The 26,372-nt window shown below is 43.4% G+C and overlaps 1 protein-coding gene across 4 annotated transcripts in view; it reads left to right on the plus strand.

The window, feature by feature from the left end:
• Positions 1 to 26,372, plus strand: part of PITPNM2 (phosphatidylinositol transfer protein membrane associated 2) — a 139,927-nt gene that overhangs the window by 62,105 nt on the left and 51,450 nt on the right. For 3 of the 4 annotated variants that reach the window (XM_050906730.1, XM_050906731.1, XM_050906733.1), the window contains exons 3-4: positions 8,539 to 8,712; positions 25,266 to 25,480. In XM_050906730.1, coding sequence (XP_050762687.1) covers positions 8,635 to 8,712; positions 25,266 to 25,480 — 293 coding nt within the window. In that variant the 5' untranslated portion in view covers positions 8,539 to 8,634. The remainder of the gene's footprint in view (positions 1 to 8,538; positions 8,713 to 25,265; positions 25,481 to 26,372) is intronic. The other variant, XM_050906732.1, reaches the window with a different exon arrangement.

A 26,372-nucleotide genomic window follows, 5' to 3' on the forward strand; every position in this document is an offset into this window, starting at 1 on the left:
GTATGAAAAAGAGGAATTGGAAGAAAATAGTTAATGAACCATTTGCTGCCTCTCCTGAGATTTGCACAAGAAGAGAGGGGCTTGAACTGTACTGAGGATAACTGCGGTTAGATAGCAAAAGCTTTTTATGTCTGTAAACAATCTGGAGACTCCGAGATTCCTTGTTTCTGCAGCTTGAAGTGTTTTTCTTAATTCCTAAATTTTTCTTTTAAAAAAGAGAAATAGTCCTGTTGCCTGAGCAGTTTTTAGCTGCAAGGCCACTTGTCTTCAAAGCAAGTCTGAGCATGGTAGGTCTGGGCTGGGTTTGTGCTCAGCCGGGTGCCTGAGGACCCTCTGGGTGAGCTGGTCACCAGTGGTTTGCAGAGCTCTTGCACCTCAGCCTCACTGCTCTCGAAAGTTCTTACACTCAATTTCTTATTTTCATGCTTAGTGACTGGTAAGATTAAAGAGTGGGAGCTCTCATGACTTCCTGCTCTTGTTGTTGTAATAAAAAGCCTGTAATTTCCAGTGCAGCAACTAGTGGAGAGAGAGAGAGAGAAGAGGGATGGTGTGGATGCTGTCTTGAGTTAGATAGATGAGGTCATCCATTGACTCTGGTTCACCCTTGGTCTTTCTCGGTCTTTCTCCCATGCCTCACTGCTGCCAGCGTTTTTACTACGAGCTAGGTAAAAGGATTGTTCCACAGGACATTAAGAGCATGGTTGGGTTTGTTGTTGGCTTTTTACTGCTTAATACAAGTGAAGCCTTGACCAACTGGTGGGGACTGCACCAAGCGCACTTCTGCTCACTCTCTGAATTGCATCAGGAAGAGAGATTGTAGCACCCAGAGATGTGAAGTGTAAATGCAATAGCCTCCCAGGGAGGCTACCTTGGAAGTCAGATATGTTTGAGGGTTTTTTTGGTTTTGTTTTTGTTTTTTTTAAACTTGGCCAGCATCCCATCTGCCTGCCACTGCTGCCCACAGAGTGTGCAGGCTTCTGTGTGGCAGTGGCCTTCAGCTAATGGATGTGCCACAAATGAAAGGAAAATCCTGTCCATTGCTGTATGCCTGTAGCATTGCATAGATTTTTCTTTACAGTAGTTCACTCAGCCGCCAGCAATTTTCAGTCTGTTTTCAGCCAACATGCTGCACTTACCACATTGTCAGTGCTGCTTTTATTTTTGTTTCCCTGTGTGTGTGTATATATATGTACATCTAACATATGTGTCGCTATATAAAATATATTACACATCTGTATGTATTTATATGTGTGTGTATAATGTCTGCCTCTTTTCAGCATGTAATGCTGAGAGACTTGGACTAAGAGCAGCCCGTTAACAGCAGGGTCTGCCCAGTTCCTGTAGCTCAGCTGAACAGAGGCATCTGGCTCTGCAGCGAGGCTGCAGGACGCTGGGTTTTGTGGCTGCTCTATTCATGCAGACTACTTGGAAACTTTTAACCTTTAATTTCAGATGCGTTCTTTTTAATATTCAGTTTTATCCCCAGCATCAGCAAAAGGATTAGAGGCTGGTTTGTCTTTCCCTCTGAACTCATCTGTGACTTCAGTGTGCATGTTAGTTCTTTTAATGGCTTCTTTATTAGTTCATTATTGCATAACCTCCAGGCATGGCAGGACTTCAAACGTTAATTTTCCAACCAAAGTTCAGCTGATGGACTTCACCTGGTCCCCTTGAAGCCAGCAAGTAAATAGAGAGGGCTGGCTTGCTTTGCACCGCAGCATCACTTACAAAGCAGAAGGAAGGGAGTAAAGTTTTCCTCTCCCCAGATGTTAAAGGAGTAATAGGAATGGAAAGCATGAAGAAACAGTACAATGTCCTGCAATATTTAAGGAGACAAGGTGGGAGGTGTGTGTGCACGCTTTGGTGTGGTGTTACTTTTTTTTTCCCCTGGTTTTTTTTTTTTTTTCTTTTTCCCCATTTTCCCTCTCACCGCTTCAAGCTAGTATTTGGCTGCCCAGTGAACTATGACAAGATTTAATAGCTCCAGTGTAGCTATATTGCATTTGGACTCATTCCATCCTTCTGTTGTAATAAACGTCTGCTTTACAATGAGCTCTTAAATTCTGTAAGTGACGTCAAATTGTATCTAATAATGGAAAAAAGATCAAGTACTGTAAATGCGACTTGTTTGCTCTGGGTCTGTCTTATCACGCAGTGTTTTATGCTCAGCCCATTGCAGTGCTATCTGCATTTGAGATATCTTTTGAGTTTGCCCTGAGGTTTACGCTCGAGGAAAATTGATTTCCACGCATGCTTGCATTTTCCTCTTCCTTTTCCCCCCTCCTTCCTTTTTCTCTGATGGTATTGTAGGCTGTGGCCAGGCCCGGCGGAGGCAGGCACAGGGAGCTCCCCTAGCTCAGGTGCCAACCTCGGCCGTCCGCTGCAGCTACTCCCGCGCCGGGAGGACTGTATTGTGGTTTTGCAATGTGGAGAAGTGTTCATTAGCTGCTGATTCACTGTCAGATGTGATCTAAGCTCAGGCGTGAAACTTGGATGTGTAAGCATCTGCATAAAAACTTCTATTTGAAAAAGATGTCACAGATTAGATGTACGATTAAGATGTACGATTGCAAAGAGCATTATTTACTGACACAGTAGCCTTTAAGCAGTGAGCGTGTGAACTGTGCACTTTTAAGTAGTTTTAACTTTTGATTACTTCCCCCCCCCCCCCCCCAAGGCCTAATGAGTTTTTAAATCTGCTTAGCTGTCAGTCAGCAGGTACGACCCACATTACGAAAACTGAAAACTGCTGTTTTTAAAAAGCTCATTCTGTTTCTTCAGTTTATCACACACACATGTGTGTGAGAGAGAGTTTTGAGTGTAGTGTTGAGTGTTATGGCAAATAATGGTAGCCACAAAGTTATTAAATAGAAGTGTTGGGGGTTTTTTAACCTTTCGATGTGAACATTGCTTGAAACAGTCCCACTGGAGAGATCACTTCGATGGGGTTGGGAGAAGAGGGGAGAGAAGGGAATGGTAAAATACGAGCGCTCAATATTCATCTGCTTGGAAAACCCTCATAAATTGCATTTTCCCCTTGACCTTTACATAGTGGTAGTCATTCATGTCATCGGAGGAGACAGTTGTGCTCCAGCCAATACTGTGCTAAGCATCATACATTCACAAAACAAGAAGTTCCTCTCTGTCCTGCAGTGCTTCCCGATGAGACGGCAGCGGGATGTGGGCAGGACAATTACGAGGCCGCGCTGGTCCGCGTGATGGATCGCAGGCTGCGTGTGCTGCAGCCCTTGCCAAGGGTCAGGTAGGCAAGGCTGGCGAGCAAGGGCTGAGGAGGGTTCGACAACGATGTTTTGCAGATGCTGCTGATGGAAAGCTTCTCCTGAGAGGCAGGGACACCGTGGACAAACGGGATCGGAGTGACAGATAAAGGGAATGGTCTTTGCAGCAGTGATGTTCTGGGTAGATAAACCTGAGCAAGACTGCTTTGGGGCCAGGAGGGAGAGTGCCACATTAATCAAGGTGTGAGTGTTGAGGCTGCCTTTAAAAAATGCTGACTTAGGTCCTAGGAATCTGTTTCACATTTATGCTGCTGCTTCTAACGGCATAAATAAATCCAAGTGCAATATGTGTGCAGCGCTTCCAGTCGTGGGCAGGCACTGTATCCTCCTTCAGGGAACTCTGCAGGAGAGGGAAGGTGGCCAGGCTGCTAAGCCTGGTGTTGCTTCCCAAAGTCCAAGTGTTTGATACGCTTGGGACCAATGCTAACATGTCTTTGATATCGCTTTCTTCAACGAGGCATCTTCTTGGGGGATAAAGGAGATGCAGAGAACCTAAAGAAAGTCTTTAGGGAGGTAGGTGAGATCTCCAGGTAATGCCTTTGGTCATCCTTTTGCCATTACACGTTTGGCTTGGTTTTCTTACAGTTGTTTCTGTTAATTATCTTTCATTTCTCAGTTATGTGAAAATATTGCAAGGAAAATTGTTCAATAGCTGAGTCAAGGGTATCGATCTTTAGCTCACAAGTGTGATCTTTCATAGGGGAGATTTTTCTCAACTTCAAGAGGCAGCACAGCCCTGAACAGGCAGTGGTTGATAAGAACCTGAGACCTGGGGCTGGTACCTGCCTCTGCTACTGGCTGCTGTGCGACCTTCCATGATGGGTTTTTCCTTCCTAGGGCGAGTCTTTTAACTTTATAATAGTGTGAAATGAACCTCCTGCATCAGGCTAGAAAAAGCTCATTATAGTTGCTCTCTGCGTCTAGGGCTTTTTCTTTCCTGTTGAAAATGGGAAATAGCAGCCCTGGACAGGGTGGGTTGCTGCCGTGGCGTAGCTCATTCCAGCCCTAAAAAGCCTGGACGTGGAAAATGTGAGCTGGTCAAGAATTAGTTGTTGAGGTGACAGCTAGGAGAGCTGTAACAGCCCTTTTGTAGCCTGAACCCACCAGCGTGAGTGGTTCTCCTGCACTGGACCCAATTGACATGTCAAGGAGCCAGGATTTTTGCTGTGTAATACTCAGTTTCCATACCCTTCAGGACCAGCCTGTGAACCCTGGCCGGGGTTTGGCCTCCAGGACTCCAGTAGCACAGTTTAAACACCCTTCACGCACTAACTCTTACTCCTTAATTACAAGCTGTCAGTTGTCATCAATCCTCTGCTACCTCATTTAGTAACAGGATGGCTGGCCCTGATGCTCCCAAAGTGACAACCCCAAACACCAAGTTCATGGGCTAAACAGGCTGGGTCTCTTGATCTGTTCAGCTTCTGCAGATCCCGATAGTCCCCCCCGCTTTAAAGAAAGGGCACTTTTTAAAAAAGTTTGTTATTGTTGTGAGGGAAACCATTAAAATCAGAAGTAAATGCAGCACGCTGTGCGTTAGCCTTCAGACAGCCTGAAGCAATAGCTCAGAGGTGGACCTGACTCATCGCAGCAGGATATTGACTCTGGAGCGTAATTATGATGCTTTGAGAACCTGATTTTAAAATAATTGAGGTATAAAATTATGTGCCTTGCTTTCACAGTTACTACAGCTCTGTGAATAAATTGAATAATGGCCTGTACAAATGTGCCACTTGGCTATAGCAGAAATAGAAGCGAGTCTGGAAATGTCCTGTGTCACCATTGTTTTCCTCTTGCTGAGAGAAGCCAGCTGCAAGCTGAGTTTTGCAAACAGCTTTGGGCTGCCACTGGTCCTCGCTGTGTGGCCACGGGGGTTTGGCAAACCCGTAGGGAGTCCAATTTGGTGCTCGGCGGCTGGGCAGCCGAAATCCAGCCTGCTGTCGAAACACTGGCTTGCTGGCTAATCCTGGCACGTTGAGCATCTCCGTTCAAACACCTCTGGGTGCTTGTAGCGATGGGCTGGATGCGGATAGGTGCCAGGGACACAGCTGGTGTTTTGACACCCGTTTTCCAAAGCTGTGTCATGGCTCCCTTGCCTTCCAGAAGGGCTTTCTCTTCTTTCCGTAGCAGCCGTCATGTCTGCAGACAAACTTCTGTGTTTTGTTTGGACAATACAGTAAGCAGTCTTGGTGAGCTTTGATTCTCCATGAAGTCCCAAGACTTTAGAAGGAGGCTGCTGTCCTCTGTGACTTGTCTGAAAGCATGATTTTGTCGCCTCTGTCCCACCTGGCATGGTGTTCCCCAAGATCTGAATCTGGTGAAAACCCATGTTTATCTTTCATGGTTTGCCACCTGGGCTCTACTGCTCTTAGAAGGGTTAGGGCAGATTATTTTCATCTCAAAGGCAGCCCAAGCTGCAAACTTACCTTGATAATTTTTTTTTTTTTTAAACCAGTCTAGCATAAAAAAAAAAAAAGGCAAACAAGTCAGGTTTGTTCTCTTTGTGCCTCCTTCAGGGTCAGGCCGCTGATCCCAGGTGCCTTTTCCTGCTGGCCCCCTCAGTTCGAGGTTGCAATTTGGTTCTTCCTATTGCCCAGTGTTTTTCCAGGGTTGTTTTCTACCCAGCTTTTGGGGACTGGTTGCAGTAGCCCGAGTGGGCAGCTGCCGGAGGAGTTTTGGGAGCATCACCTTTCCAACGGGTACGTCATCAGGACCTGCTGCTGCCTGGAGACCTGCAGGCTGAGCCGAAACGCTGCTTTTAAACATTGACCGCAGGGAAGTAGAAACCTGAAGGGGAACTTTACAGCAAAACCTCAGCTCTTGTAAAAGCCAAGCAGGAAGCTGCACCAGGAGCCACGGCTGTGGCCAGACATGCTCCGCATGCCAGGAGCTTCGGGCCGCTGCTGGTGGCTGCTGCTGTGCCTGCTTGGGGCTGAAATGGTTGGGTTTTTTAGTCTGCAATAAAATAAGCCCTCTTGTGTCTTGGCTGTCTGAATTATTACCTGCCTGGCACTTCATTATAAGCACATTTTTTCCATCTTGGTACTGGTTTCCTGCCACTTTATTGCTTTTAGGGTTCTATTTTTTGTTTTATTCATCTCTTCCAATCGATAGAAACATCCTGTTTTTAGCAAGCAGCAAAGGCAGACATGACTGATGTCCTTGTGGTGGGAGCAGAATCGCTTTCAGAGCGTTTGGGGAATGGGGGGGGGGGGAGCTTTTAAATCTAATTTTCAAAGATCTCTAAAGCATAACGAACTGCTCGAGACATGTAGCTGAGTCCCCCGCTGCCATTAGCTCCAAGAGTTGGGATCCCAGCATTGTACCAATGCAGATCTGGGGCCAGTGCTTGAGATCCATCCTCTGGTGGTTACTGGTGTTCTTTGCCATGACACTAATTAAAAACCACCTAATGAGATTATCTCCACCTGTTCTGGAGGATTAGTTTGATGGAGGAAATCCTGCATGTACATGTGGATGCACACAGTTCTGCGGATAGGCACAGCAGTGTTGGGAAGCACAGTCTTCCCAGGATTATTGTCTACAGAGTTTGCCATGGCAAAGATTCTTTTTTTTTTTTTTTTATTCCCCAACTCCACACACACAAAGATTGCTCTGACAGCAGTAAAATGAAACGGAGAATTGAATTTGAAAATAAATTGTTTAGATGATGCAGCACCAGATGCATAGCTATTCCAGAAGAGTCGGTCTGGGATGGGTTGGCTTTATTGCCAAATTAGAAATGCAGCAATCAAACGAGAGCAAGCTAACAGCACAGCGGCACGGGGGCTGCGTGCCTGGGTCAGGCAAACCCTTCGGCTGGGATGCGGTGAGCAGTGCCCCTGCCTAAACTCAGCGGTGGGTCAGCTCTGGTGTGAGACGGAGATGTTGCAGTGCCCTTTGAGTGCGACACAGATTAGAAGTCAGTAGACCTGGGTTATAAATACTGAATTTTGTCCCTGGTTGCTCTGTGACCATAGGCACGTGTTTTAACCTCTCTAAACCTTGTAAAAGGATGAAGTGCTACGCAAACACTGAGCAGTGCTGAGGCCTGTTGATAGCAATGTGATTTCCTGGTTCCCAGACCATGGTTTAATCTACTAGATAAGTTAGTTGTTTTAATTCTGTTTTTTTTTTTTTTCCCCAGGCGTAGGGTTTGGGGCTGTTTTCGCTCCAGCAGCTGTATCTGAAGACTTCCAATAAGCAGGCACAGCAGAAAGGTGGATTTTGGTGATGAGAAGGAACCAGGCAAGCACTTTGTGTGCTGAGAGAGCGGCCATCAGATCCTGCTGAGGCTGATTTGGCCTGATAGCAGACAGCTTCACTTCTTGTGTCTTCTCTTCCTCATCAGTCATCTTCCTCCCCCCCATTCCTTACATGATTTTATTGTCTTTATCCACAGCCCATAGGGAGTCTTAAGAATATCTGAGCAGTTACTGCTTTAACCCTTGGTGTAGTAAATGCTGTATTCCCCGTATTCTTAAGCAGTAATTCTATTAAATTGTCTTGAGGTGGGGTATGATGGGATTTTTTTTTATGTTGCAGTTTGATCTTTGGCTGTGTTCTTATGCAGCGGGAGTGTAAGAAGTCTGGCATCGACATCAGTGGCAGGAGCATTTTGCCTGTAGACTACTTTGGAGGTGAAACAGAAGGGATCCTACCAAGACAGTAATTCAGAATAAAGCAGGGAAGAAAAGTGCATTTCTGCTGTCTTTATTGTTAGAATCCAAATGACTTTCTTCATCATGGTGTTACTGAGGGCCAAGGAAGTCTAATTATTGCCTTTTCTTGCTGCTGAATGAATGTGAGAGGATAAAACCTGATACCTTTGAGTGGATGCGTCGCTGGTGTGTTGCTGACATTGGAGAGATACTTTATTGTCTGGCAACCGAAGGTCTGCCTATTCATTTTGAGCTTTTGTCACATCTCTTCCATGGAGATGCTATTGCATATGGAAGTCTGATTGGTACAGTGGCAAAGGTCAGGAGGGTAATAGCTTTGATGGCATCCTCTGAAGCAAATCAAAATTCTTCTAAAAGATTCTGTTCGATTTGATACCAGGGGTCTGGTAACACTCCAGGGATTCTTCTCTCTGCTATTAAGCTTATAGCTATTACAAAAATTAATGTTTGCCTGTTGGGTTTTTTTTCTAATAGGATGTTCTGCAATAAGAATGGAAAATAACTGCTTCTCTCTTTTTTTTTTTTTTTTTTTTCCTTTCTCTCTCACTCTGTTTCAGGGATCCTCAATGCATTTGCCTGCCGTTATTTAAGGAGCCTTTACTAAAAGCTTCTGGATTGTGTTTCTGAGCGGACAAAAGATTTTTGTAGTCAAAATGCTCATAAAGGAATATCGTATTCCTCTTCCGATGAGCGTGGAAGAATATCGAATTGCGCAGCTGTACATGATACAGGTCAGTAACGTTTCGGCCCGTGCGGATGAGTGCAGGCTAACACAGGGCTTCATGTGGAAGAGTGGAGTATCACTGCAGAATTGGATGTTTTAAATTTGAGGTTTGCTGCGTGCTTATAAAGGAGCAGGGAGGGGAAAGTAATGCAAACTTCAGTTTATGACTTGCCGCCTCTTGTCCTTAAATTAGAGAACCTCTGTGTGACCTACCTGGGGAAACAGCGGCTCATGGATAGGCTATTCCTATGGAAAGAAGCACTGAGCCTCTGTGCGGGTACCTACCTGAAGTGATCAAGCTGTAGGGCTTAAGCAGCCACCGCTTCCCAGTTGGGCTGTGGTTACTGGTCATGCCAGTTCCAGCTGCAAACCAAAGGCTCCTGCTCTTTTGTTGGGAAGAAACAGTCTAGTACAATTTTGAGAGGGTATGCCTTTTGAAAGGCATAACTTTGAATTTGGGGGGGGGGGGGGGGGGCGCAAATCTAGATGTAATATTTCTTTGCTTACGTACCACTGTGAAACAGATACTAATCAGTTTAGGCATAAAACTTAGATTGTTTTTAATAGGCTTCTGAATACTGATGGGAATTTTTGTTGAATTCCCTGTCTTCAATAAAGCAGTTAATTAAAATGTTGGTTTTTTGTAACTCAAATCCTCTGTGCCCATATTCTCCCAGTGTTTGAAATCCAACCAGGAGCGTTTTTAAAAGGAAATGAATCTGAAGTGTTATTTCATTGTCCCACGCTTTAAATAAAATTTAATTTTGCTCATCCAGCAAAGCACACATCTAATACTGAGTTTGCAGTAGAACTCTGCTTTCTGCGGCAGGATGAAGCGATGCTAGAAAAATCTGCTTTGGCGTAAAACCTAAAATGAGTTAAGGAACAAAAACCCCCAAAACCAAAGCAAAAGCACAACTCCCCCATTCCTCCCCGGACCATCCAACTGTGTTCCGTTAAGGACTCATGCACTTGGACTTGACTGTTAAAACAGTGTACTGTTTTCCAGTAATAACAGTCAAATTCCTTTTTCTGACACAAATGTATCATCTTTGTGTGTTTAACCTAAACGTTAGTATAAATGAGTAAACATTTTCCTTAGGTGGCTTCATTTTTGTGTATCTTTTCCTGATGCTGTAGCTGCTTTGAATATTGTTGTAATTATTTTGTTACAACTTTTTCTTCCAAATTCGGCTCAGCTGCTTTGAATAAAGAGCTGGTTGCTGAAAGCAGGGTATTAGCTATGCAGAACTTGTCAGCGAGCAGCAGAGCGTACAGGAGAATGATCTGATAAAGAAGGAGGAGCCCACCTGCTTTAACGGAGGATGAATCATTAATTGGGGAGTGTCTGGGGAGATCTCCTGCGAGATGTGGAGGACTTGGTCAGGGGGCTGAGTTTGCTGCTCACTTTCAGAAGTTAAAATACTTATTTTTTTATTTCATTAATGCAGAACACTGGATTCCACCTTGTTCACTTGACAGGGATTTTGGCCATATCTTAATGTCAAAGGACGTGATAAGCCATTAGGGTTTCACGCAAGGGGAAGTTTACTGGCCAAGGAAACTACTCGAGAAACTACACCTCCAAATTGCCATCCAGCCCTGCTTCAGTCCTGCTCTAATTTTCTAGTGCATTGATATGCAGCAAAGTAAGGTTTCCTCTTAGATCAGGTGCAATAGCTGGTGTCAAGTCAGGTGTCTGATCTCCCTCCACTTACCCTGGGGGGTAAGCTGGAAACACTGCCTGTAGCCCAGGATCCAGCTGAGCTAGAGAAGTGCATGACAAGCAAGTGACTTCACTGTGTTATCTGTACAAGTAGTACAAGAGGAAAAGTTAGCTGTGCTTTTTATTGAAAAGACTAGTCTCGGCTCAAATTTGGAAAAAAGAACAAAACCAGAAAACCCACTTAGGGTAGAATGTGGAGTTTATATTCTGTTTCTTAGTGTTTGCTAGCGATCTGCTTCAACTCTTCCTGAAATTGGTGGAAAGATTCCTGCTGACTTCAATGGGAGCTTTTCCTAGACCATGATATCAAATGTCCTTTTTCTTCAGTTTGATTTAAAAGTGGAGGTTTTGTCTTTGAGGCAGGCGCTGGGGAGAGAGAAGCGGGGAGCATGACCTCCGTTCTTTTCAGAGAATGAGGAAGTGCTTCATGTCTGTCTTTTTATTTTTCCTCTGAAACGCATAAGGAGGCCACAGGAGAAGCAAGTTCTGTATGTTGAACCCCCTTAGGGGAACAAGCTGAGATACCTGTATAACAGCAGTGTAGAGGCATTTCTTAGAAGTCTTTGGCTAAAACGTAGAACAGAATGATTTAAAGTAGTTCCTGGGGAGAGGAGTGATTCTTAAAAGCAAAAGGTTAATTTCAAAGATATTTCTTGTGTACAGTATGGTGTCATTATTGCTGGAGACACTAGTCAGCCTGGTCCTGTAAGAAGCAGTTTTCCAATGGTGTAAAAAGAGGATGTCACAATTATTCCTCAAGGGTTTTAGAGAGCCTTAAGCATGTACTTGAAGTTGATCACTCATTTAACTTCAAGCTCATGAGTGAAGATGCCCATTAAACTCCAAACCAGTTGGTGTAAAGTTGCTCTTTTAAGAGCGATCAAATAATTTTCCTAGATTTCAGCATCCTCCAAATGAAAATTTTCCAAAAGGACCTTCTCACGTGAGGGATGAGACAACTGGCCCGTGCAGTTGCTCTGGGAACCCCTTCTGTGGAGGTAGTGCCTCACAGCCATGTGGGCAGGGATATTCAGACTCAAGCTGTAGTACTGCCATCACTTTTCCAAGATGTTTTCATGGAGGTTTTTGCTTTGCAGTGGAAGGTCCTTTCGTCTCCTTTCACGAGAGAACAGTCCCTCCTTCTTCTTAGAAGTCTTAACAAAAATTTCCACCAGATTTGATGTAAGCAGCATCACGTCCAAGTAGCAAAGGATCCTTCCATTAAACTGGGACAGGCTGTACTCGTATTTACTATGTTTACTGGATGGGAGAATTAAAATTGTGCAGTATATAATCCAGCATCTCTGTCGGTTCTCTGCGCCACTAGGCAGGCGAGACATGCAATAAATCATTATGTGCGTGCCCATGTTGCTCTGTAATTCCTCTTATACTTAAAGTTCTCCAGGCTGGTGTATAAAGCTGTGAAAACTGAGGTGAGTGGCCTGCTGCTGTGCTTTTTAATTTTTTTTTTTTTTTTTTTTTTTTACATTTGAGGGTGGGGGAATGGGAGCAACAAGTCTCTTAAGTGTTGCTTTCTGCTAGCTTCTGAAATATTATCTACAGAGACAGTGGTTTCAGTACTTTAAGTAGCACTTAAATTCTTCCATAAGTAAGTTAATTTTACATTACAGCGAAAGGCTTAATGTACCCTTGACTTCCTTGAAGCCTAGCAGATCTGAACTGAATTGTTTTTCTCTATTAAATTTTAGACTATCAATATTCCTGTTTTCATGGGAAACCTCTCATGCAGTGTTGTCAGGATCTTCAGGTTGGGAGCCCTTGCTGCATTAGCCCAGAGCAGTTAGGTCTTAGCTTTTCCATATGCACAAGGGGTTTTTTGCATCATTGCTGAGTTTTTGTCTCTTTTGCTGTCCCAGTTAAAACACACTAATTTTTATATCTGAGCTCGGAACCAGTGATCTTCCTTCATACTGTGACCTGTTTTTATTCTGGTGCGTAAAACAGGTGAAATATTTCAAAACAGCGAAATCATTCTTTGTACCTCTTTACACTACAAAACCATTGTCTAGAAACCTTTTCCTAAAATCTGTACACACATTTAAAAGCCTGTCCTGCTTCCAAGGGCAAGAGATCTCTAGATAAACTCGATCTTGAGAGTTGCCCATAGGACTGGGAGAGCTGCAGTTTGATCTGGGGAAACTGCAGGCTCCTATCCTAATGCAAGCAGAAAGCAACTAGCGATGAGCGCTGAAATGAGTTTCATGAAGCACAAACTGTTTATGGAGGGGACACCTGTAAGCATCTGCAGGGATTTCTTTCTTCCTGCAGAAAAGCTGAACCGAGGACTCTGTCCTGGATGTCTTCTCTGACTCTGCACGTCGCATCAAAGGCATGTGCAATATTTCTGTCTCTGCGAGGACTTTGAAGCTTGTTGGGCACAAAGGATAGAACCGCTCTGTTTTATACATTAGATAGATCTTATTAAAAGATCTCTTAATTCTTCCTCTTCTAGGTGTCCTGCATATTTGTGTCTCAACAGCTGTCCTTTCCTGTAACACTTGCTTCCTTTTCTTGGGTGTTTAGGGAACCTACCTTTCTGTATGCCTCCCCCTCGCCCCAGAAACAATGCACACTTTCATGTTAAGTCTCTATCTCATAAAAGCTCTTATTCCAAGATCTGAATGCATTTGTCAGAAAGATCAGTATGTTATTAGCCAAAGGTCAGTCCATTTATCATCTTAATACCATTCATTACTGTGATTCCATATGCCATGAGATTCCGAGAGGCCATTGCCCTTCTGACCCTTACATAAGACAAGAGAATTCCTCTTGTTATTAAATCTTATTTTTATATCAGTGTGCATAGCTTACTTTCTCTGCTGTAAATAAGTCTGGTTCTCATTTTCGCCATGCAGTTTTCTCTGAGTACTTGTGACCTTCCTCCAAAGATAGTGTACGTTAAAAATATTCTTCTGGACCTAGTGATTGCCTTTTGAGGATGAGACTTATTTTAAGATGCTGCGTCATCCTTATAAGCTAATAACGTTAATACTTTGTCATTCAGCACTTTGAGGGTCCGTGACTGGGGAAGGACTCTGGCCCCTGTTGGAGGCAATCTGTTAAAGATAACCCGTCTGCTCAGCACTATCTGCTGAACTCGGGCAGGATCCTGGGAATTGAGGGCTCTTCTCATCTTTTAACATGAGCCTTTCTTCTACAGTCCCTCAGGGCTTTGCATTTATTGCCTTCCCTGAAAAATCAGAGCATGTTTCCAAGCATCTGCGGTGTGCTGTAGTAACCTGTCATGACTGCTGATGGAGCACCCTGAGTCGCTTCCCTCCTTTCCAAAGGATCGTGATTTGTCCGTCATCTCAGTTTCCAGACCCCTGCACTGTCCTGTTTTCTCCTTCGTTTGTGTGTAGCTCTCAGGTAGCACATTTGAGAATAGACTTAAAAAATGTGCTTGGTGGTGGTAATTCTTGAGGCCATGTCCTGATACCTGGGTGCAAAAGTCGTGTCCCTTAACCTGTTAGCTACACTTGGCAATTACCAGCAGGCTCAGCAGATGGTGACAGATTGATTGAGTGGGGGAAAACAAACTAACCCTTCATCTCTGGACGCTGAAGAACTGAATGGCTGATTATTTTTGTTTCGTTTGCAGATGCCTTGGCCATCTGGACAGATAGACATATATGCTTTAATTGTAAAAGCAGGTGACACTGCTGACAGCTCCAGAGACCCTGGAAGATTAACAAGTCTAAAAGGAAAAGCCTGGTTTGAAGTTTTTCTGCCAATTTCTATGCTGCAGCATTAAAAACCTGTGACTTCTATGTTCTCTCTTCTTCCTCTGGTTTTCATAACCTTTTCTTTGTGATCATGAGGGCTTGCATCCTTCTGAAAGAGGAGAGTAAGACACTCGCAGTTGCTTAGCTTTGAGAACAAGGGCAGTACAGGTACGTTCAGTGCTACCAGACTTGCGGTCTCATTTGCACAGGTGACAGCGACACCCATACGGGTTATCGTTTTGGGAAAACATACAGAAATAGCAAACATCTTTTCTGCATTCACTTTTTTTCTTGTTTTGTAGTCATTATCCTGGAACAGTTCTTAAACTGGCTGTCATTCCATACCTGGTGAAAAAAAGATTGATTTTAGAGTAGTGAACTATGTTGGCTTGACAGTTCACATGTGCTCTCTTTCTCTAACAAAACTGAGTGAAGCTGACATAATGTTATAACACAAAAATTAAACTTCAGATTTGTACTGGTTTTAATACAGGATGCAGCACTGATAATCCTACTGAGCTCGTGGCTGTCAAAAATCCTTTTTCCTTCTTTATTTTTTTATTCTTATGAAAGAAGATTTCTGACGTGTGGACAAAATCTTGACTGTTGACCCAGATTAAGTTCTCACTTTTTCAAATACCTGAAGACTAGTAATGAATTAAGTATTAGGAAAACCGTGGGGATTTCTTTAAGCCAGTCCTCCAGTATTTTAGCATACAGCCTATTAGTGAATAATTGCACTGGGTTCCTAAAATCTAAGGGATGTAGTCAGAGGATCAGAATTGATCCAAAAGACCCTGAGCTGAAATTTCATCTCTGACTCACAATATAGTAACAGGCAACTTGCCTTACCTCCCTTTAAACTAGGGACAGTAATTCTCACAGACAGTGTCTGTGGAATAGTTAATACAGTGAAAAATCCATTTAAAGGCAGGGAAGGAAATACTCAAGGTAAGATGAAGTACTGAGTAGTAGACATTTTGAAAGATGGAGCATGTGGGGTAAACAAGTTTGAGGTATCTCCATAATAAAGTGATTCCTAATTCATGTGCCTCTGGCACATCCAGCCCTGGCTCCGTCGGAGTGTGACTGGGCGTCTTTGTAAGGCGAAGTGATTAATGAGTGGCCATGAGAACGGTTCTCTTAATGTTGTAAATTATTTATAGTCCTGCACAATTGATTGTCCCCAAAATATCCTGGTTTTGTACAAACAGCTTCATTAATATCTAGACCTGATTCTGAATAATGCAGTGCGTACAACATTTGTACAGATTGATGCTGTGCGTATTTCTGCTCTATCTTGCGAGAGTCTGCTGCTGACAACCTCTCCTGCCTTTAACTTTTAGGGCTTTTTTAGGAATGTGTTTTACGTTACAAGAAAAGCAGCCAAGAATGATGGTGCTGTAGATGCGGCGCGGGTAACCTGCAGCTGCTTGGGTGAGAAAGGTCCCTTCTTCAGGACCTTCTGCGTGCTCAGCTTTGCCCCGCTTCTGCTGGCTGGGAGTCTTGCAGGATTTGGGGCTGGAAACGCAGAGGGAGGAGGTTCTTGCAGCCGGGGTGCGGTGCAAAGGGCTGTGACCCCGACCTCAGACAGCTCTCGGGAGAGTGAAGGGATGTCAGGAACAGACCCGGGGTCTCCTGGACTCTAACGTACCTCCTGTCAGAAAGCAGATCTACCTGTGCTTCTCTCTGCCAGGAAGACCCTTTATGGGTGACATCTTCTTTCTCCTTGTGTGTTTAATATCTCCTTGGAGGCAGCATTACACAGTGATTGAAGCACGGGACAAAAGGCCAGCAATTCCTGTGTGATAGTCCCAATTCTTGCTTGGTAAACTTGAGGGAAGAGCCCCATAATATCCCCACTGCAGGCAGGGAGGTGGTAAGATGGCAGCTCCCTGCAGAGCTGGGAAGGACCCAAAGGGGAACCTGCCTGGAAATGGCAGCTGTGCAGCACTAGGTTGGGAAGACAGATGCTAACTACTTTATGGTTACTCTCAAAATCATCTGCCTAATAAGCTAGTGTTTGGATATCCCCAATGAAATCAGACTACCTTGAGGAGGAAGGGCAAAAGGTACTTGGCCGTCCTGACGGCTCTGGGCATAACCCCCAGCTGCAGAGTGTGTCTCAGCCCCACTCCTGCTGCAACCGAGTCACTGCTGTGATTTCTGATCTGCCAGGAGGATGCATCGCTTCCAAACCCAGTGTTGGGCAGGGAAGTGAAAGGTGGTTCGTTGATCTGTAAAGTGCGTGGATCTGGAGGAGACTGTGCTCATGGTCAGCAAAGTCTTGGGTCTCTGTGAAATGTTTCCATATTGATAGAGCTGTCCTCTTTGGCCAACTGATACAGCAGCCTGGAAAGTGGCAGTCTTTTCATGGCATTATGACTAGGTTTCTGCCAGGATGAAGAGTCTTCTGACTTCCCTACACACACACACACACACACTTTACAACTCTCTTCTCTTTTTTTAGGACTGCTTTTGTTTGTTTTCAACTGGATGGTAGAAACATTTAAGACCAGGTTTTATGTTCAACTGGTGAAGCACCGGTGTTTGGGGGAAGGGGTATTGCCTGGATGGAATGAAGCACTGCACATTTCCCAGCCATTGATCAAACCTAGAAGGAGGATGTTTAAAACAGCTGCTCTTTTGCCTTTATTAATAAAGGCATTGATGAGGCACAGATTTCTTTCCCCTCTCCCCAGGGTCTCAGGTCATTCCTATGTGTATAGTGCAATGAGGCTCAGAGTCAAAGTGCTATTGTAAAACCTCATGTTCTGATCATTATCTTGTTGACTCAAACTAACCTTCCTTTGCTAAATAAGTATTGACACTGGCCCTTCATGTATTATTTTTTTTTAACAGCACTAATTGGATTAAAATAATTGTCATGCGTGAAGGATGCATGTTAGAGCGCAAAGGGCACACGGAAACCTTAGCTGTGGGCACCATGGTTACTAGTGACATCACTTGGTTTGCTGTTAACAGTAATGATTTGTGTGCAGCGCTGAAGCCTGAGTGAAGATGGCCTAAACGAAACCCAGTGGATTGCTGATGTAGTCCCATTGCCATGGAAACAGATGTTGCAGCTTAAAGTTGCCTGCATTCATAATGTGGCACACATGGCGTAAACACAAACATGGTCCTGTGGTGTCCACAACTTCTGAAAGGGCAGGAGTAGTGTTACTGGAGAGAGTGGGAAATCCCATTGCAGTTGGACTTGGTTTCCCATTAAGGTAGTGCCAGCTTAACTGTGTACGATGAGATATAGTAAGCCTTGCCTTTGAGTAACAAGAACAAAGCTCACAAGTCCTTACTGTCCTCCAGCAGTTTTGTTGTTGAAGGACTGTCAGTCCGACTTGACGTGGATTGTTTCTGATTTGTACCTTACAAAGTGCAGGCTCAAAACTATTATTAAAATCCATCCCTGGGGTAACAGGGTTCCTAGCTCCTGCCTACCTTTAATATTGTCTTTCCAATATAACCATTAAGACTGTGCTCAGCTCCTGCAAAACAGGAGTAGAGAAGCTTCCCTGTCTTCCCTGTTTGAGGACTGTTTTGCTGTATTTTGGTAAAGGTCCCTACTCAAGCCCAATGAAGAAGACTGCCGCATCATGGTTAGGATGCTGAAATGGGGCTTGAAAGATCTGGGTGCTAGCTGTAGCCCTGCCAGCAGTGTTGTGTCTTCAGGTTCCTTTCTCCCTCTTCAAAATGGTGCCCCCTGTTGATTCCATCCTCTTTAACGTGAGAGGACTCAGCTACTCTGACTGTGGCACAAAAGCCTTTGACAACAAGAAGTTGTGTGTGCTGTTCTACTTCAGCACTCTACTGCATTAATAACAGTAAGGGTGATTTTTATTTTTAATTTAATTCATGTAACTTCCTGTTTGCTCGTAGAACATGTTATGCACTGATAAAATTATGTTGGTTTTGATCTGATCAGAAGTTCTCCTTCTTGGCTTGTGCAAGAGTGGAATAGTACCATCTCCTCTGCCCCCTTATTTCACACTGAAAAAAGCTTTTTGCTCAGGTATCACCCTGATTATGGTGATGTGATTTTAATTGAGTGTTTCAGGTGTTTTACACATTTTGAAAAGAAAAAAACAACAAAAACCAGCTTGGGAAGTATGACTACTGTACTTCTAGGGTAAACCAACATTTTGTTTTCATAGTCAAAGACCTGATGTTTGGTTACCTGCAGTAAATACTGACCATGAATGGTGCCTGATCTATCAGATATCTGTATCAGCAGGCGGAACGTTGCCGGTGGTGAAAGCAGATTGCTTGTAATGAATTAGATGTCATTTCAAATGCTCAGAAAGGAGTGGTTAACAGAACACAGAGCTGAGTCATACCGCAGCAAGAGACAGCTGAAGATAGAACGGATACACCCATGTGCATGCGCATCGTCACTGTACATGTTATCCATGTACAAAAATCCTGTGCTGGAAAAATGTGTTAAGAATAAACCATGCATTAGGTTCAGGACCTTTTGGTATTTTCCAGTATCTCTATCATTGGCTTTCTAGTTTTAGGTGCTGCTTAATTCTGGCTTGCAGCAGCTATGGCTGAAACTGTGCATCTGTTGTCATGCTGTTTTATTTGTGGTGTTTGAATGGTAGTATTGCCACAATAAGCCCAGATACGTGGCTGAGGCTAACGCGTTGCTTATAACCTCTCCCAGCCTTTCTGTAAAAGGCTGTCATGTGCAACGCACCAGTCACAGTCTAACTGGTACCTTCTTAGCACATGCAGCTTCTGCTCTTGCACAGTGCCTGCGGGTAGGAGATGACGATGGCTGGTAGGCAGCTGCCTGGAGCACATCGAGGGAAGGCACTTGGTGATGGGAAGAAGGCAACAGTTTGGATAATGAATTAGAAGAGCAAAATCTCGGTCAACCTAAATAATGTCCAACTGGAGATAGTTGGGAATATTTTTCCCTTAACATATGGAAGAGATTGAAAACAAGTAGTGTGTTCCGCTCCCAGCCTAAATTTGTTACTCAACCCTTTATATCTTAGGTGCCTTTGTATTTCCTTTCTAAAACTGAACAGGAAAAAAAAAAAAAAGTCTGATTAGTGTAACCAGGTCTTAAAAGCTATCCAATGATGGCAGGAGTCCTCCACCCTAAGCAGCTTCAGGCATTTTTGTTGTCTGGTGGATTGCGTGAGGCAATTTAGGCTTTCTCTGGTTCCCAAAGGACAGGTCTGTTTCTGGGGACTTAATTGGCGTTAGTGGTAGCCTTAGCATCCAAAACAATAAAAAAATAGTAATTGGCCACAGAGAATGTTTTCTTAGCCTCTCTTGCCACAACAGTATGAGCACATATATTAGCAGGATCCTCTGGGGATATATGCTGTCATGTTCTTGTTCAGTGGTTACATAGATGCCTTTGCTGTTGTCGTTAACTGAAACCATCAGCCAGCTGTAAACTTCTTGTATCCATATCTGTGTCTAAATGGGATAAAAAAAATCCCAAGACTTCAGTGTTATTTTAATGGATTCTCCCAGAAGAATTTGTCTGGACTATCAAAATACCCTGTTGCCAAATGGGAGCTGGAGGAAAAAAACAGAAAATCTTCTGGTTATTGTTTCCAGACAATGATTTGTGTCTTCATTATTCATGGACAATAGGTCTACCAAGCATAGTGCTGTCAGTCCTCATGGTTCGAATAATTTCAAATCAAAATTCTCACGGGTCGTTGAAGTAGGCCACTGGTACTGTGTAAATACATTGCTGTAATGCACCAAGAAACTTCATCGTGAAGCTAAAGCATGTCAGCCTTTTCTAATCAGTATCTAACTTCTTTAGATTGAGGGGTTGTACTGTAAACAATAATCAGTGGTAAACAACATAAGATTATAGCTATAATCTATTTTTAAAAGCTAGAACAATACCTGGTTCACCTGTTACCACCATGCAACCTACCCTGTCTTTACTGTTCTCTGCAGTACCATTGCAGTGCTCAAAGTGGTAAGTTACAATTAAAAAAAAAAACTGTAGGAGAAACTAAACCACTGAGCCATTTGCAGTGCTGCTGTAGGCTTTGCAGAGATTCTCTGTGTATGCACCTGAGCCCGCGTGCAGCCTGTGCTTTACTTCGGGGCTGAAAGACAAGGAGAAGGACTCTGTTGGTTTAGGATAATATTCTTCTCGGTGTTCTTCTGAGCAATACTGCGTTGGTTGGTGAGGTTGTTTTTTCTTCTAATTCACCAAAAGCAAAACACTACAAGGCAAGTTTAATTTCCACAGCCTGACTTCTGTATTTCTCCAGCTGATACGATAAGGCATATCTTGGCTGTTTTATCCAGCATTATGCATTCTTGTTCTATGAATGCTGTTCCTCCAGCTGTAGCGAGACTCCTCAAGTTGTGGGGGTTTCTGTTGCCATCAACCATCATTCCTTTACTGAGCTGTACCCTGCTAGAAAAACATACAAGTTGCATTTAGTCACCTGGTCCCACTCAGCTGTGCCAGGTCAGGTTTGCTGGACTAAGGCTTTGCAAGATGTGCTCCATGTTGTTAGCTGGTAGCGAGGCACACTTCTGACTGGGAAGGGGGATGGAAGATCCTAGAACTGGTCAACCTGTCTTTGCTAGTGGAGATTTGTTTACAGCCGTTTGTCTCCTGTTGTGAAGGGCAAATGATAAATGGGGTTAGGCTAGCCCAATGTTTAGATGACATTCATGGGAATTATTCATCTATGATTGTTACAGTGAGGTCATGTGCTGTGTCCCATGCTATGCTGCTGTGCCAAGAGATTTATTTTAATAGAAGCCTTTAAGTAACTGGCATTCTTGCTAATCATGGTGCATCTGCTTCTCTGGGTTCCCTGTTATGAGTAATTTAATGCTATTACTTTAGCTAGAAGGGATCTGTGTCACCATCTGTCCTGGAAAGCTATGGATGGGGCTGTGCAGAACATAGAGTGTCATCAGCAGAAGAGAGGGCCTTCTAAAGGGATGACTGGATTTCCTGTTGTAATACAATATAAGACGGTTTACTGTGATTACAGCTTAGATAACTTGCGTATAAAGGCTGTTAGCTACTCTTTGATTTTGTGGGGGACCATTCCTCAGATATTTATATAGAGGGAAGATACTGTTGTCAGTTAGTAGCAAATAGTAATAACACGGGTAATCTGCTAAATAAAGCCTCTACTTCTCATAGAGGCATGGGTCTATGAGGCTGAAACCTTCAAGGCTGACCCTAAAATGCCTGCACATCTGCCACTCCCAGCAGACAGATATTCTTTGGAGAGGGCTTGCCAGACACTTTTCAAGTCAAATGCTTTCCTAATCAATGGTTATTTTTTAATTGTTGTTTACAGACCACTTCCTTGTAACAAGCCCTCTCCATGCTGTAGCTGAGTCACAATAGACATGAAGAGGCTATATGGTTGAAAAGCAAATTGCTCTTCACTTCCATAAGTGGTGTACTTCCACAGTGCCACTTAAGCGCAGAGTATCATCCTGGTCTCTCGAGTGCGTGTGGCTGATGTCTTATTTTTATTGTTTGAGAAAGGTATCTTCTTTTTGTCTTTGTGACTGGTTAGTAATTGTACTGTTCACCATCTAACCTGACCTTTTCAGTCCTTCCTGACCTCGCTGCGGCTTGTTGCCTTCTTGGCAAGCTGACTGTTAAGTATGAGAGCACGCAGGGCTGGGAAGCAGCTTTGTGTGGGTTTATCGTGTGGAGTTTTAATTTGATCGTACTATCCTTCCCAGCAATATGTTGTGTTTTGAGTATAAATTGGCCTGGCTCAAAAGATAGTTAGGGATATAAACTTTGCAGGTTTTTTTTTTTGTTTGTTTGTTTGTTTGTTTTCTTTGGTCATGCAGAGGTGCAGCTCTTACAGTCATCTAAGAAAATGTTCTTGCTGTCCCTTGTCATATCTTATGTAGATAAGTGACGAGCAGGAGGAACGTGTAGGGCCAAAATTTGCTTAAGGCTTGCAACTGGGTGAAAGAGGCTGTGGGCTGGAGTTGGTCATCTGGAAAGGCTGAAGGAGGAAGCATGCCTTGCTCTCAGAATAGGGTTTGTGGTCTCCTGCAGGTGCATAGAAGTGAATAAAATAACCAGAAATCAGAAGTGGGATGCGAACTGACTTCTGCAAAGAGTCTCAGTTAATTTGGGTTTTTCCCTTCTTCCTTCCCTCGCAAAGTGTTGGGACCATACTACCATGCCACCCGTCGCATCTTCCGCGATCCGACAGCTCCGTCTGAGAAGCTGAGTGTTAGCATTACCAGGTCATGTGGAAAAGCTGCTTCTGGAAGTATTCGTGTAAAGCAAAAATTGGCCGATCTTGCAGGTTCACCGGGGTTCTAGCTGTAGGATGAGAACCAGGCAGCTCATCTTCATGCAGATTTTTGTCAAAACTGGCGAAACGGGGGAAAGAAAAGTGGAGAATGTTAGTGTTAGCTGTGTGTGTCTGGGTTATCACAACTGCTGGGCTTCAAACCAGAAAGGTTTGAGCAGAGGTCCTCCTGAGCCTGGGTCAGGTCCCATAGTTATGAAAGAATTGGAGTTTGTTTTTCTGAACTGCTTCAGATGTAAACTATTTCTTCTTGTGTTGAAATAAAAAAAGATAGATTCCTCAGTTGAAACCTATGCAGAGACTAAGGATATTTCATCCCTGAAGATGGGTAATACTGATGAGGGCATGGATCAGAACAGTTCTGTTTGGGGACTGAGAGCATAGGCAAGTGTCTGTGTCCTGTTCACCCCAGCTTGAATCTTTCTCTCATGGATAATTCACAGTTCAGGAGACCATCAGAGCCTGACTTTGCTTTGAATGCTTGTCTTTAGTCTTCTCAAATGGATCAAGTTGGGAAGAAACCTCCTGCTTTGATCCATCTTCAATCCATCAGGAAACGCAACAGAAGAAAACAGAGGGGTTTTGGGAACTGCATTAAGCAAAGGTGACATGGTGTTGCAGGGGTGCCAGGGGCTTTGATAAAAGGAAACACATATTGCAGGAGAGCTCCCTGACTGCTGCTGGTCTGTTTGATGGGAGCTGAAGTCAGAATCGGCAGCGCGGGATCTTGAACCTTCAAACTTATGGTCATGGAAGCAGCTGGCCCCTTGCATGGCCCTCTGAAGAGCTTCAAGAGGTGGAGAGCTATAAGAGGAAGGCAAGGTATAAGGTATCTCTCAGATGTAGCTCTGAAAGGAAGAGTATGGAATTGCATTTTGAGAAAGAAAGCCTAGAGGGTGTTTTTATCCATTTTCTTATCAACCATGACTATTAAAACAAAATAAATCTTCAGTGTTTTGGTTTTCTAATTCAGTACAAGTGTTTGTAACTCTGGGGACCCAGTTCTGTGTAGGTCCGGCTTGGCACAGTCCTAGGAGGTGCTGAGTCCACTCAGTGCTGTGGATTTCTTTTGAAATTGAAAAATTCCTAAATATGTTTTGGTCCCAAATGAGGACTTGCACATTTGACTGGAATTGCTGGTAACCGTGCAATCTAGAATAGAGTTTTAAATCCAGCTGATGTACGATTCTACATGTGATAAGTTGGCACAAAGACAACCCGTCTTTCCTCTGCTTGTGATTTCCACGTACTTCTGCCATATAATAAAACTCTAGATCTCCATAATTTGTATTAACTGTTCAGAGCAGATGCTGTGCTATTATTCTGTCTGACACATTCGCTATGCCTGCTGGGTTACTGGCTTTTCCGAGACCTTTGAATTAACCAGATTTTTGGGTCATCAAGATTATTTAATGTTATTGTCATAAATATTTGTACAGGACGCGGTCAATGCTTATATAAGAACTGAAAGACAGTAATTTGTTTTAAGAGGATGTGTGTTTTAATGAACTGCCAGCTGAATGTTGGAAATAAATTGTAAAAAAGTGCTTTTCTTTTGCAGGAGTATTGCAGTTTGTGGGGTGGGAAAAAAATGACTATTTAGATTTGTCAGTTACAGCTGTTTAAATTTAAAATCGCTTGAGAGTTCTTTAAAAAGAGAGCTATTTACTTCTAAATAGCTGTGTTGGCTTATCATCCTGTCCTCAAAAGATGAGAAGCTGATCTCTTGCAGCTTATTAATCATTTTCTGTTAAATCATGTTATCCTTTGAATTGTTTGTATGCCGAAGATGAGAAGTTGTTATTGTGTTATATTTCGTAGTTGATTCTTGTATAAAATTCCGTATTTTTTTTTTCTTAATTTCTGAAGTACTGTGCTCTCAAATACAAACAGTAAACTCAAAATACTAACAATATGAATCTGTTGTTTGGAAATGATGAAGGTTATACATTATCCAATCTGCTGAAATGTGTTAGAAATGAATAAATATTTGGTTTGTCGCTAGCTCTTCTTAGAAGCACTGAAATTAGTATTTTTTTATTGAAGGAATTTTTGCCAGGTTTCTCAATGAGGGACAATACTACAAATAAGCCAAAATGTGGAGGCTGCCAGGGGGTGCTGTGTGCATTCTGGCAAACTTGGGTTATTTCTTCCAAATATCTTAATTAGCAGAGCATAGTCTCCAAGCTGTTCTTGGAGAGCTGCTGCCATATCGGACCACAAGCAACAAGCCCCCAGATCCTGTGGTTTTAGGTCACAAAATAGTCTTTAGTACTGTGATGTTGCGCCGAGCGTCTGTATGATTCTTCACGCTGATACAACACCACAAGAAAGTGCCAAGTCGGACAAACTCCCCTTCTCTGTGTCATCTGCTGATACGAAAGATTTTTATGCTGTTGGGTGGTTCACAGCTGGAGCCAAGGTTTGGTGTGCTCTCAGGAAGAGCGATGTGTAACCTCTTATAGGAGCAGGAATTGAAAAGTCATTAAGTCTCCTTTCAAACTGTATCTTAGTGTCCAAATCCAGATTTTTACAGGATCCCTAATAAATCAAATCTCTGTTCCTGTGTTGGCCAGATGAGTCTCTAAATCTTTCCTTTATAGTCTCTAGGTTTGGTAATCTTTCTGCCAGGGTGCTGCTACAGTTCTGCTGTCTGTATGAAGCTCTGCTCCAAAGGAGCCCTAGAAACCATCCCCAATGTTCATGTGCTTTGAGACCTCGCTATGTACAATGCACTGGAAGGATTAACTATGTGATATATTTTCTCTTTCAGAAAAAGAGCAGAGAGGAGACATGTGGGGAAGGCAGCGGAGTAGAGATCCTGGAGAACAGGCCATACATGGATGGACCGGGAGGCAACGGGCAGTATACTCACAAAGTATACCACATTGGTATGCACATACCCAGCTGGTTTCGGTCAATATTGCCCAAGGCAGCTCTGCGAGTCGAAGAGGAATCGTGGAATGCATATCCTTATACAAGAACAAGGTAAAACTTAGCAAAATGTCCAGAGCTGTTTCCCTACTTTAAAGAGAGGATTTGATGTCACTCTGTGTGGCAGTGGCATCTCTTGCATCTCCAGTAATATCCTTTAGAGAAACTGGGGTCAAGTCCTTAAATTCTTACACAGTGCTTAATCTCAGGAGCACGAGTGTTGCCTGGGCTGACTGCATACGTACTTGAGAATGTGTGGCTGGTTGCTCTAAAATGTGAGCTGTTTTGTCCATCAAAGCGTGGGAAATCTTGAATGGGTTTTATTTAGTCTTGTATCCTGCACTGCATGTTCTACTTAACGTTGCAGATATCTGCTAGCTCAGTGAAGTTATAAATGTACATGGTGATGGGACAGTTGTCATGTTGAACACTGTCAAGTAAGACAGGATTCGTTTGTTGTAGGGGGGAAAGTGTGGGGAGAGAAAAATCTTAATAAATAAATCTGGTGCTTCTTTTCTGGGAACTGTCTTACTGTCATTTGGCTAAAAAATAACAAACCTACGTCCTATGGTTTTCACCCTGAGAAGGGAAGAGAGCCAGAGGCTCTGTGGAGCCCTCTGGGACCTCCTTGTTTCAGCTGATTTCGTCTGGGAGGACTTCAGATACTCTGGAATAAATAGCCTTTATGCCAGTTGCTCTGGTTTAGAGCATTTGCCCTTTTCCAGGTTTACAAGTCTGATATTGCTGTCATCTTTCATAATAAGGCTTTAATGGATATTTTGATTTTTATCAAAAATCTGCAAAAGTTTCATAGTTCTGTTTTAGCTGGTCTTTACAAGTAACATTAGTCTGGGGAAAGGTGGGGAGTCAGTGTCCGCATACGAGCAGTTGCTCATGACTAAATATAATGGAGCTGTCTGACTTTCAAGTGATTAAAGTCCACTTC

Source organism: Gymnogyps californianus, chromosome 16, assembly GCF_018139145.2.
Source record: "Gymnogyps californianus isolate 813 chromosome 16, ASM1813914v2, whole genome shotgun sequence".
Taxonomy (NCBI): domain Eukaryota; kingdom Metazoa; phylum Chordata; class Aves; order Accipitriformes; family Cathartidae; genus Gymnogyps; species Gymnogyps californianus.